This window comes from Lichenostomus cassidix, chromosome 1, assembly GCF_008360975.1.
Source record: "Lichenostomus cassidix isolate B80296 chromosome 1, HeHo_3.0, whole genome shotgun sequence".
NCBI classification, from domain to species: domain Eukaryota; kingdom Metazoa; phylum Chordata; class Aves; order Passeriformes; family Meliphagidae; genus Lichenostomus; species Lichenostomus cassidix.
In genome coordinates this window covers 68,954,552-68,968,425 of record NC_139479.1, presented here as the reverse complement: position 1 = coordinate 68,968,425, position 13,874 = coordinate 68,954,552, and the positions used below count along the sequence as shown (strand labels likewise).

General features: G+C 41.0%; 1 protein-coding gene across 1 annotated transcript in view; it reads right to left on the bottom strand.

Moving 5' to 3' along the window:
* The window catches only part of USP12 (ubiquitin specific peptidase 12), a 32,229-nt gene extending 20,318 nt beyond the window's left edge, over nt 1–11,911 (bottom strand). The window contains exons 1-2 of the mRNA XM_085062492.1: nt 11,624–11,911; nt 550–630 (exon numbers count right to left, since the gene is read on the bottom strand). Coding sequence (XP_084918618.1) covers nt 550–630; nt 11,624–11,671 — 129 coding nt within the window. The 5' untranslated portion in view covers nt 11,672–11,911. The remainder of the gene's footprint in view (nt 1–549; nt 631–11,623) is intronic.
* Nucleotides 11,912–13,874: the final 1,963 nt, after the last annotated feature.

Sequence of the window (13,874 nt, the reverse complement as noted above, 5' to 3'; positions counted from 1 at the left end):
TAATATTTCATGTCACTATAATGCAATTTCTAACAAGATATACTTTTCATTAGTAATATCAGAAATTAAAGTTTAAATCATTCCATAAAACTAATTATTGATTCAAATAATCCAGTATGGTTTTTTTACCACTGCTTTCCCCTTTGGGCTGTATTTTCTTAAAAATAGCAGATATAAACACTTCATATCATCAATAGTCTTTTACAAGGTTTCTTTTACTGCATTTATTTTATTTTAATGGCATATTATGAACAAAAAGCTACATATTTTAAATAGCCTTCTTTAAGACTTACACAATTTAATGACACAGAAGTGATGTAAAAATTATCCTAGAACAAATAAAATTAAATAGAGAGCCCATTTTGACAATTTCAACAATTCAACCGCATTTTTCAACAAATACACAAAATACTGAAACACCTTTCAATCGAATGTATATTCAAGGACAGTATCTTTCAGAATTTTAAGAATTCACTCAGTCACAGTCTTGTAATCTACCCAACTTATTCATGTCCTTTCAAAGCAATGAAGTTATGGTCTGAAACTTACATTAACCAAACCAAAGTAGTGCTCATTGACTGGAAATTGTTCCGGACCAATCTCTTTCTCCAAAGCTGAGGCATTGGCGCCCTAGAAAAAAATCAAAAGCAGCAAAGTATCAGTGTGGCAACAGTGAATTTAAGTAGTCGAGGAAAAAAAAGTTTTTTTGCAAGGAAGAACGATCAAAACCAACCAACCGTCTAGAAAAAAATCCCTGCAAAACACCTGATTACAACTAAAAACTACCTCAGAGATGTTTCCAAATATGTTCTGCTCAAAATCATCTCAAAGTTATACAATTTTCACGTATTTTTGTGCAATTACACTGTTTTGATGTCCTGTAGTTATTATTTTCGGAGTTGAATTACTTTAATAACACTTGCACTAACACAGGATGCAAAGCAGGTCATACAAGGCTAACTGGCAAGCTCCTACCAAGTGTAATTTTCGTACTGTAGAGCCATTCCAGAAAAAGTTGAGAATACAGATTGTTCATAGGAAGCAAAGAGACTGATCTGTTCCCCTCACTCCGAAAATACAAGTTGTTCAAAGTGCTTTGCTAAATACCTTGAACTTTGTAAAATCAAAAGACAATGCTGTACAGCTAGTGTGCATTACAAATGCTGCAGCCTTTGCCCAAAAAATCTGTTAGGTCTGATCCTCAAAAAGAAGTCAGAGAAAATAACTTTGGTTACTCTGTGGCTGTTGACTGAACTGGTGCCAGTAAACACTGGGTTCGAAAGGAAAAGTGCTCTTTTCTATTTTATTTAGAGACAGAAAAACTTTGTTCTGGAAAATTCAGAGAACAAGAAAATCCTAGCTTCCTAGGAGCTCTTACACTGATTGCTTTTAGAGAAATGGAAATGTATACAACTTTTTGCACACAACAAAACCAATATCTATCTATCTATATCCTCTATGAGATGAACAAATGCACATGGCTATTCCAGCTAAAATAGCACACAAGATACAGCAAAGAACCTTAAAACCAGGTGCAACTCCATCCCAACAAGTTCTTTCTTTACACCAAAGATTTAGCAAATAGCCATTACATGGGATATTACAACAATTAAATTAAATCAAAATCATGGACTGCACTAAAAACAGCACACAGGATTGCACGGATTAATTATAGAGAGGGAGAAGTGGAACAGAATGAAAATTAGAACTGTATCAAAATGTATACCATTAAAATGAAGTGATGATGTGGTATCTGCCATGGTATGACCATGGTACTGCAGAACTTTAGGCAAACTACCTTAGCAGTTCTGAAACTGGAAGCACATGCTCAAAGGCCCATTAGGAGGTAACAACTTCAACTTGAATAGGGCAAAAGATAGCAAAACTCCACACTTGAGACACTACAGCTCTGCTCCATTCACAGCACAGCCCCAGCTGCTTTTATCAGTCACAACCTCTCCAATTACCCAGTATGATAAAGCCTCTCCTTTACTGGGGATTTAACTGCAGGGCTTATTACTTTAGAAGCTGGTCTCAAATGGAGATTATAGTGGTGAGGAAAATGGGTATAAACCCTCATTTAAGATTAAAGCACTCCGTGACTTCTGAATATTTAATTTTGCAGCCTTGTTGAAATGCACCCACAAGCTCTGGCAAGGTGAGTATTACAAATAAACTAGCAAAAAGAAGGAACTGTGGGAGCCTTTTATGCTATTGTTAAAATCTCTACTTCTTTAAAAATAAATTCAAGAGCAGGCTCAAGGAAATTCTTTCTCTTTTCGAAGCTAGGGTGGAGTAGCTGCTTTATTCTATCTTTGAAAGGAAAATATTATGATATAAACATTGATGTTTCTGTTTGTACAGACCTGAACACTGTATTTAGTTTTCTAGCACAATAAAGATCTGACTTGGCAATAAGAAAGACATGCTGAGATACTACAGGATCGTCATGGTTTTCTGATTTTTCAAAGATGCTTCCATTCAAGGCTCAGACTTTCACATAATTTCAAAGCACAGCATCATCTGTGTTTGAATGGAGTTGTTTGTGAACATTAGTACAAACCAGCACGGATGTTTTACACCAATATAAAACCCCTCAAGCTACTCAGACTTCCCTTTACAGCTCTCTTTTTGTCTGTAATAAAGGATGCTATCTCTCCCTCCAATGTAATCATTTATACTGTGCACAGTGTATTGGTTGCAAAGAGCAAAAACACAGGTAGAGTACACTAAAATGCATGTTCACAACTGACCCATAAAAGCTATCTTAAAAAAAGCTATCTTAAAACCTAACTATCCCTTGCTTCAAAGTGTTTCCCAGTCATGATTACAATGCACATTATCAGTCCCAGCTGACTCTTCCATTATGCCAACACAGATGCAGGGAGGGAGCACTGCAGCACCACCAGCTATTATGGTACTGTATCATCTGTTGGACACGAGCACAGCAGAGGTTTAAGGCAGAAGTGGGAGTGTCTCTGTTTTCATCAGCCAAGCTGGACTTACTGGACTCAGGAACTAGACTTGGGAAACTTCTAGCTGTGCTGCGGAGCAGAGAATTTATTCCTCTGCCACTTAACTGGGATCCTCAGAGAAAACCCCCAAATAAACCTCTCTTTCTTGATGGGGCTCACTCAATAACACATTCAACAGGTGTTCAGCCCCACACTGCAACCTGGCTTTGATATTGTACACGGCACAGAAAGGAACATATTTAAGTTCGGTCAGCACATCCACCTCCAATTTCCCTTGTCCTTCGGAGGGGAAGCACACATGGTCATTACCCAGAAATGAGAAGGAACAGAGGCACAGCAGAAGTCCAAAAAGCTGATTATATTGTAATAGGACTGGGATTTACCCGTTTTTGCATTGCATCAGTGTAAAAGCTATAGAGCTATACAACCAAGCACTGCCTTACATTAATCCCCTTCCAGCACAGAGATAATAGTACAGGCATGGAGAACAATAATTTCTTGTGGTTGTTGAAATACAGCCTTACAAAGTGGAAAGTTCAGCAACTAAGGTGTGTTTACAAGAACACAATATGAAGTCAAGATTTGTTTAACTCTTTATTTGTTTCTGAAAATTACCCTGGAAACAATGTTAAACTATCAATGATTGCACAATAATCTTCACAAACCTAATGAATGTTAGTTATAAAAATGAACTACTGCAGATTTCATCCTTCAAAATGGTAAGTCATGTAACCTTTTTTAAATCATGTTCAAATCAGTTGAACATTTATTGCTTTATGTCCCCCATCAAGTTAAAGAAAAAAGCTGTACTATTTGATTTATAAAATATTGCCTTAAAGGCCAATTTCTTAAAGAAGGGCTAAGAATGTGTTTGCTACATAATTCTCTTAATTAAGTTTCTCAACTTCATTTTTAAAAGAGCTCGAGTCTTTTACAAATCAACACATTTAACATTAACCAGATGAGGGCTTTATTTCAGTCGAGTCAATCAAAGGCCAGGAAACACAGTGGAATAGGAAGGTGTATTATCTTTGAATTGAGTACAGTTATCCTTTCCTGATTTTCACACTTTACAAATATACATCCTCCCAAACTTCTGAAATAAACTAAAAAATCCCCATTGATGCCATATATTTCAGTGAGAAAGGGTGGAAAAAAACAATGCACAAACGCAGGTGCATTTTTTGTTTGTTTAGTTTTTCACTTGCTAAAACAACAGTATCATTAAATGCCATTTCTGCTTTTACTATTGCCTTTTCTCACAGCCTCAGAGGCCACACTGTTGAGGTGTTACTTGTTGAACTAGCCCTCCTGAGACACACTAACAGCTGACACATGGATAAGATAACTGGAGCCAATCTCTAAAACAAATCAGTTGGTGCTTAGGATGTGACATACACACTTTGGGTTTCACAGCATTTTTGCCAGATTAGTTATAGGCTGGTTTTGTGACTGAACACCAGCTGCAGCTGAACTGTGTTGTCTGATGTAGTTTCCTCAAAAGCCATCTAATTTGTGCACTTCGGTTTGCATTTCGCTCCCAAAATGCAAACCGAAGCATGGTAAATAGGAATGCCACCCTATATTAAAAATACTGCCTAAAACCATGTCAGCAAGCAGGGAAACAATTGCAGTTTTAAAGTGTCCCACCTTGTCATTATCACCCAACCTAGCAGGCAGAATTTCCCTTGCAAAGGTTTGATTCAGAACCAGCCTAACGTGCTTGGAAGCTTTTGCACCTTACTGGTGTGGGATAGGGGGGTTTGATCTATCCCTCTCTAGAATAAGTACCAGTTGATAGCTTGGTGGGTCATCTTTTCAACAGTTTAACTGCTTCATCCTCTAGTTTGACTAAGTTGTAAATTTCCTGAGTAAACTCAAAATTTCACCTTTAAAACAAATTTCTTGTCTCAAAATTTACATTTGTCACCAACATCCTGAAGATCCATTTCTCCCCTCACATACCTTCCCTACAACACTCTCCAGCTTGCCCAAGAAGCAAAGAACAACACTGATTAAAGGTGACTCATGTAACTAAATCATGTTGCATAGGTATAGGTAAGACAAATTTTTAAAACACGACCTTAGCTATAGGAAAATGAACAATACCACCACACAACACAGAACTATTATTCTTCCTAGTGACAGAAAGGCATTACAAGTAAAAGGGAAACTCAGTAATCAGGAATAGCAATGTTCCTGAACAAGGATAAAATTAATGGAATTATTTATAATTTGCAAAAATAAATCTCAGTATAGAAGCCCTCACTAGTGCTTTCACTTTTTTGGTTTGATTTTTTTTGTTTTTGTTTTTGGTTTGGTTTGGTTTTTTTGCTATGGATTAGAATATTCTTCCTTGTCTGTGCCACTAGTGAAGAATTTCACAGCCTAGTGCACTAATGAATGCACTGTGACTGAAGGAATCCTGTGTTACAGAAGAAATGCAGAATTCTACTCTTCCAGTTATGTTTTATCAGAAGATGTGAATTCGTACTTTTCTGATATTCATATGAATCAGGATTAAGAGCAAAGAGAACAGCTATATTAAATCAGTTTATATTTGTTGCTTCAATTGCAACCAAAACTGAAACACAATTCTTTTGATACTGTTTCTAGCCAGGATGCAGCAGTGAAATACGAGTAGGATTCCATAATCCTTGCTCATTTCTTTGCAAAGTAACATGAATTATTAAAACGTGAAATATTTGGATAGTTTCAGTTAATAATTTTTAAATACTTCCGAATAGCGTTATTTTATTAATTAATCAGTTTAAGACATAGCCCTGTATATTCTTATCATGCATAGCTAAGACAAAAGATTTTTCAAGCATGAAGTAAAAACACCTCTGCCTGGATAAGGAAAATTACACCAAAGCATAAAATTAATTTCTCTTGCCTTTGGTATGTCCACCAAACCCATCTTTTTGAGCCCCACTGAACATTCAGAATGTATTTTCCCTCACAGCAACTAGATATAGTCATACTTCCTTGTGTATGACAAGTGTATGATGGTGTATCCTTTTGAATACTGAAGTCAAAGACAAGTTAATATTCCAGAAAAATTAGACTTGCCTAACTACCCAAAATGCAGGGTGAGTGAGGAAAACACATTCGCTTAATTGATGTTTTTGATAAACTGCATCCTCTGCTGTGTTTCACATGCTTTCATTAACCTACATGATTCCAGTTTCAGAAAGCAAACGTATTGCTTTCATAGCTTCCCATTTTCATGGAAACATAAAAAGAATTTGAGTTTATAAAAGATGGTAAAAATGTTTTCCTATTCTGGTCTACTTATGTTAATACAACCTTTTGGTTTTATGTTACAAAAAATATCTAGATTTTTTTTGTCAACTGAAAGATCAGATAGATAGTACTGAAATAAATCATTTGTTAAAAGCATTTAACTTTAGCAATCTTCCTAAGCTTCAAAAGCAAAAGTTACCCCTTACACAGGGACTTTATATAACCTTTTCCCTCAAGAAATTTGAGGAGAAAAGCCCCCTTTGCCACATTTTTATAGAATCATTCCAAGAAGTTTTGATGCAAATTAGTTGCTTCAGGAATGTAAAATGTAACTACAAAGACTACATAACTGACCAATCTAAATATTCAAGTGTTGTCTAGTAATGGAATCAGTTGTTCCCACTGACACAGCTAAAAATTCTGCTGCCAAGACTGGAGTCCAAATTTGTATTTCATTGTTTCTTTCTGCTTAGAACTTACAAGATGAATATACGCACATGTGTGGGTAAAGAGAAAATAGAACACTTACATAAATAAAACTATCCAACTAAGTAATATGTCAGCTAAATAATTTTCTCTAATGGTATAAATACTGCTTTACAACTATGCAACTTCGAGAATTTTTTCCTCTGTGTCTCAAATTTGACAATTGTTTTATATTAGAGTCAAATTCCTCTTTTGATGAGAATTGAAAACAAATTTGTCTAAATTAATTAGTATACTAAACAGCATCACAAACTCAGTATTTTAAAGAGCAAATATAAAGATTCATCTTTTATTACCACATTGTAGCATATTACATCTACAAAAATGATGATGACAAATGTCAGAATCATGCCTGAATCTTAGCATCATGTTTATCATGTTTGGACTCCTGATAAGAACTCCAACAGACGAGTGAACCTCCCCACTGTGGTGTAAGCTCTTACCCCAACTGCCTAACAAATACTTCTCCAAAATTTCCTGTGCTTGCAACAGAGCCACCACAACAGAACAAGTGCCTGAACACTCGAGTCCTCGGAGCACAGCAGATTCAGGTCACGGTGCCACCGTGAAATGCAGTGGCTGAGACACAGCACATGTTCCTTCTTGCCAACTGTGCTACATGAGCAAGTCAGACAGCTGGATAAAGGAATTTCTCTGCGCTACCTTGGTCCTTTCCTTCTCTGCTGGTTTTTTCTGTCACCTCCTCATTTTGAAGCTGTGTTCCCATAACTTTTATTTCCTTGCTGTAACTCAATTATCATTTCTTCAGGCATGGGTCTTGTGTATACTTTCCTGTGGAAGCTGTTAACCTGATCATCAATTAATGTTTAAGTATTATCATTTGTAGCTCAGAGAAGACAGTGCAATTAGAAGGAACAGCAGTGAGTACATCATAGCCATTTCTGGCTGGCTGCAGACTGGCAAACATCAATTTACATTAAGCGCAGATTTCACAATCAGATTTACAATAGGTGAAAACCCTATTGTAAACAAACAATTCCTGAAACAGTAAGAAAGCCCAAAATTGTACATCTCTCTCACAGTTGGCTAGAAAATTTTCCTGCAACTAAGAGTTTTTATAAAGCCTCTCTATGACACCCAAAGTAGATGCACTGCAACCTTCCCTCAGCTGGGCACTTCCAGGGTCTGTTTCCTCTAAGATGCCTTTTCCCACACATGCTCATTTGAACTCTAGTATCCCCGAAAAGTCTTCGCCCCTGTGAAATGTGACTGAAATGGGCAAAAGGGTACCCACGACAGAGAGGAGATGGGAGGGAAAAGGACAATATATTGCCAGCCATTCAGTGTGACTCCACATGTCTTAATCCTTTCAAAAACGAAACAAAAAGTTGGATAAGATAAGCAGAGGTTCTCATGCAGAACACAGTGTTACATCATGCAATCAACACCTAACCACAAACTATGCATTTGATGTCAGTCCTGGGAGGCTGAAATCATCACTGAAGATATTAAGTGACAGACCCTGTATGCAAGACACTGAGCTGGCAGATAGAGAAAGGAATACATAGACAAATACCCAAAATATGAAGAAGATTTTCATGTCTAATGCTACAGCTTCTAGATTAGCATTGCTTTTAAATATCATCACACTTTTTCAGGTTGTGCCAACCTCATCAACCACTTTCTAGAAGAAACACTGAAAACAAGTACTACTATGATTACAACTTCCTTCTGTATGTCTGAAACTGGCATCTTTGAGGCTTTTCATAGCTTTTAAGCTACAAATATAATTTCTATCTTCTCTTTGCTTCAGCTACTCAAAGACTTGATACCTTTCAACTGCTGGCAAGTGTTTCCTGGATTCTAGTCAACAGAAGCAGAAGTCAAAAGTACTAGATGCAATCTGTGAGTACAGCGTGGGGCACATCTTCATTGCAGTTAGCCTGGGTTACTTTATCCCTCCTCAGCCATGCATAAAAACCCCACACAGTTCAGTCAGATAAGCCTTTGATTGAAGCTTTACTCATGGATGAAGGTAAAAGACTAAGTTCTACTTTTACTGTAAAGACATTAAATGTAATTTGAAAAAACAGACCACACAATTTTAACCTCATCCATTTTGCAACAAGAACAGTGGCTAAACCACTCAAGGGCAAAGTATTTCCATTGCTTTTCCACAATCTCCAGCCTTGTAATTGAGACTTAGTACAGCACAAGGAAGCATGGGAATGGTGATATAGAGCAAAGAATTTTAAGGAAGCTGAAAGCCAATACAACACTAGGACACATTACTACAGAAAGAGCTCTGTTAACATTGGTATGAACACTGGGATACAGATCAATGAACTAATGGAGCACACAAAGGAACCAACCCCATAGATAGGATGTCCTCTTGGATATCATCCCCAAAAAGTACCACGTGTAAACTAAACATACTGGTTATCACTCTTCACTGTACTCACACAACCTGCCAGTACTGTAAAACATAATATACTGCTTTATAATATGCAGGGCTTGAACAACAGGGTAAGATGCATAAAGTATAAACAGATCAATGGAAGCAAAACTTGAATTTGGATTAAAAAAAAGAAGTCATGAAATGCAGAACTGCAATGGAAGAGCTTCTTCAATATGGTTCTAGACTATAGCTCTGTTACAGATTAGAAATGTACATTCATGTTAGGTTTGTGTAGGCACAAATTGTCTCTTGACAAAAATTGCCTGTTACTTGTCTTGTACTAAATAATCACAAGAAGAAAAGCAACAGCCTGAGAGTTCTTGTAAGTGGCATGGAAAAAGGAAAGAAAAACTTGTAAGAATTCTTAGGTGGTTGTCTGGCACTTTATGAAAGTGTGTTGACACAAAGAAGCACTGCCAGAAAAAAAATAGTGTTACTCAGCAATTATAATCCTTTCCAGTTTTGCAAAACATATGCCTAAACAGGAGTATTTGACTCTTGTTAAAATTAAAAAGATCTGCCTCACCATAACCACACTGTTCTGAACAAGTCCACATTAAATACCAAGAGCTCCTTCACACTATCTTTACAGATATACTTTTAAGCACAGTTTATATTAATTGTTGAAAAGCTTTTACAGCTGGTATCCTATGCTAGGTGTTCCATATCACAGTACTGTTAAAGCTCATGGATCTGAAAGGCCCAGGGAAAATCTTATGCCTGGAGTTTATCCACCTCAGTGCACATGATAATGATTGGACAGATAATATCTAATTTCCATCAGAATTTCAGCTTTATGAATATAGACACTTTAGTTAGTAATAAGAAGATTTTTAGTTGAAAAATTTGTTTCAGGATTGACCTAAATTTCAGTGACATAACATCATTTCTAATAAACATACATACAGAATAATCTTAGACTATCTGCTTGGCCAGTCCAGACAGACCTACGGTTTCCATGCTGCCCAGAAGCATTGCAGTGAGGTCTCACACTTGACCCCAATCAAGAAGCCAGCACTGAATTTATGTTGACACCAAGGCCAGCGGCCAGCTCTGGGTGAGGAGATGTCAGCTAGAATTGCAATAAAACGAGATTGCCCCAGTTCAGGGATCAATCACACTGATTCCTCAACAAGCTAAAACCTGCCTTCAGAGAATGGAAACTCCTGAAGCACATGGTACATGTCCTACAAATCCGGCCACATAAAGATGTCAGTATACAGCTAATAAATTCAAGAAGTCAGACTCTTCCAACTCCAAACTAAAACATGTCATCTCCAATGCCACAAAAAACATTACTCCAGTGACCAAACACCACCTGAGCAATCCCATCCTATGGGCTTACAGACATTCAAAATTCTCATGGGTCACCTCTGAAATATCTGTTTGAGACATTAAAGCCTCTTTGAAGCAAGATTTATGAAAACCATAAATCAGTTTCCAATAAAACGAAATGTAAGCATTTCCCACTGTTTGATGCTATGAGACATTATCATGGCAATTCAGCAAATTAACAGAGTAGATGACAGAGTGCATTCTTCCCCTTAATCATCTCTTCCCTTCCCCCGTGGAAACAGATTTGGTAACAAGCACTTCCACACAGCCATGGAATAGGTAGAAGAGAGAACAAATGCAAGACCTTCTCCTATGAACCATTAGCACATCTCTTCCATGACAAGTAGTAACTTCTACTGACTAAGGGATATTTGCTTCCTTAAATTCATCACTCCTCCATCAGGGAATCCACTGAGCTCCCCACCCCTCTTTAAAATAACCCAAGAGAGCCTTATCTCATCCGTGCTTCTGCTTGTGGCTCTAACTCATCAAGAAACAGAGGAATGAAAAAGCAGTCACGGGGAGAAGCTTCCTATGGGGACCTGGATCGATGCACAGCAGTCAGATCACAGGGAGCGCGCCCGGCCGAGCCCACCGGGCATGATGGGATGGGATGGGATGGGATGGGATGGGATGGGATGGGATGGGATGGGATGCCCGCACTTGTCCGCTTGAGCCGGGGCGCACCCGCCCGCTGAAGGTGACTGCAGCCCCAGCACAGGAGCGCAGCACTCGGGGGCAGAGCAGGGACACCACGGAGCGTGTCGGGAGAACGAGGGCGCTTCCAGACACCCGACCGTACGCACCGCACACCCGCGACAGGCAGCCCCGAGCCGGAGGCGATGCCCGGAGCGCTGCCCCCGCTTTCGGCACACTTGGGCCAAGGCTGCGCTGGCTCACCCCGCGCCCAGCCCCGTCCGCAGCCGGGACCCGGCTTCGCCGCCCGCCCGGCCCGGCCCGGCCCGACCCCACCCCCTCGGCGCCCGCATGCAGGTTGAGTCTCCCAAAGCCGATTAAGCCCGCTCGGCTCCCGATCGCCACCCACGGCAGCGCTCCCGCCCCGCGCCCCCGCCCGGCCTCCCCCGCAGCCCGCCCCCGCAGCGCCGCCACCGCCCGCCGTGCCACCCCCGGGCAGCCGGCACGGCCCCGGCCCCGCGCTCACCATGGTACAGATGGAGGCGATTTTGGAGACTGTCATTAGGATTTCCATCCGCCCAGCGCCATCTTCCGCCCAATCACAGCGCCGAGCCGAGCGGAGCCGGGCCGGGCCGGGCGGGAGCAGGAGGGGAAGGGAAGGAGGCAGGGAAGGAAGGCAGGCGGCGGGGGCAGCCGGCAGCCCCCCGCCCCCGCCGGCGCGGGGCCCCCGCGGCAGCTCCCACCGGCGCCGCGCAGCCCCGCTCCCGCCGCCCGCGCCCGCCGGCTCCAGCGATCCCGCCCCGCCCGGCCCGGCGCGGCCCCGCCTCCGCCCGGGTCAGCGCCCGGCTCCTCCCGCCCCGCCGCCCGCCCCGCCTCCCGCCCCGCCCCGCCGCGCTGCCCGGGCTCGGCAGGACGCGCACGGTGCCGCGGGAGGCGCACGGGGAGCGGGCGGGTTCGGCCGTGGCCCGAGGGTTTATACAGAGTTATCGAATCGGCAAGGCTGGACGAGACCTCTAAGATCTTCAAGTCCAGCGATCCACAAAGCACCACCACTGTGACCCCTAAACCACATCACCCAACGCCAGATCCACACGGCTCTTGAAACACCTCCAGGGATGGGGACTCCACCACCTCCTGACCTCAGAATAAAGGATAGGTCAGGCTGGAAGGGACCACAGTGGGTCATCTGGCCCGAGCAGGGCCATCCTGGAGCACATGGCACAGCACATGGCACAGCATTGTATCCAGATCGTTCTTGAATATCTGCAGTGAGAGAGACGCCACCTCCTCTCTGGGCAGCCTTTTGCAGTGCAGGGTCACTTATACAGTAAAGATGTTCTTCCTCATATTCAGCTGGAACCTCTGTACATCAGTTTCTGTCTGTTGTCTGTTGTCCTATTGCTCAACACCACAGATAAGAGCCTGGATCCATCTTCTTGGCACCCCCTCTTTAGATACTAAACACATTGATGAGGTCATCTTTAAGTTGTCTTTTCTCATGGCTGAACAGGCTTAACTCCCTCAGCTTTTCCTCCTGAGAGATGCCCCAGTCCCTTAATCCTCTTTGTTGCCCTCCACTGGATCTGTTCCAGGAGCTCCTCGTCTCTCTTGTACTGAGGAGCCCAGAATTGGACACAGCACTCCAGATGTGGCCTCACCAGGCTTGTGTAGAGGGGCAAGATCACCTTCTCTTCCTTCTCTAGTCTACAAAGAGATTAGTTGAAATCTAATGGGTGCGTGCTGGGTGAGTGCTGGCAGGGGGAATGGTGGGGGTGAGGGGAGTTGATGCCTTATGGTTTAGTGCAAACACTGAGCAACGTCCAGGGAGAGAGTTCCTTTAGAGAGGAGAGTGAATAGACATAACTCATAGCTAAACAATAAAAGAAAATTAGGGAATGGCATTAAGAAAACTTTTGCCTCCTGTCAACTCAGTCACTCCTGCCAAGATAACTTCAAAGTGACTTCTTGCATCCGAATGGCAGCTGTAAAAGTTGTCCCTCCAGAGTCCCTCCCAGGAAGATGGGAATGTGCAAAAGCATGTGCCATTTAATTCCTCTCTATTTTTTCATGCCTTGTCTCTAGATGACCAACTCATTGGTTTCTGTGAGTCTGGGATTTGCATGCCCCAGCATCAAACATCTAGGAAAATAAAGCTAGTGTGTAGGATAGTTGTACCAAGTACTTGAGGGACCTGCTTGAGAAAGAGCTTAATCATGTTGTTTGTCTGCAGACTGTAAGAGAAATCTGGATGACTTGTTCAAGATGTTGATACCTGTACTAAAGAAGCACAAAGCTAGCCAAGATATCTGCTACCCTGTCTTTTTTTATACATAGGAAAAATCTAGTAGATCAAGATGCGTTATTGTTAAGAGCAATGCTAATGCACATAAGGCCTTGATCATAAATACATCCTTTCACTGTAAAAAAGATATTTTAATATCTATTTAAATCATTATTACAATTTCTATAATCTTCAGAAGTAAATGTTCTTTAGCAACTAAGTTACTAGAATAGTAAATTTTCCTTCAGCTGAAACATAAAGAATATGACTTTAGAAAGTATTATAAATGAACCCTACTGCAACCTGAAATATCCTGAAATATCATATAAAATCATTTTATATGATACCTGTCATCTAGAATTGTATATTTCAAAAGTATAGTAGCTGAGAAAATGAATATCTCTTGGATGACTACATTCTGAAATTGTTGCCACAGAAACCATGGGGGAGGACAGCATCAGGGGAATGAGAAAGAATAGAAACAAAAGTAGTGGAT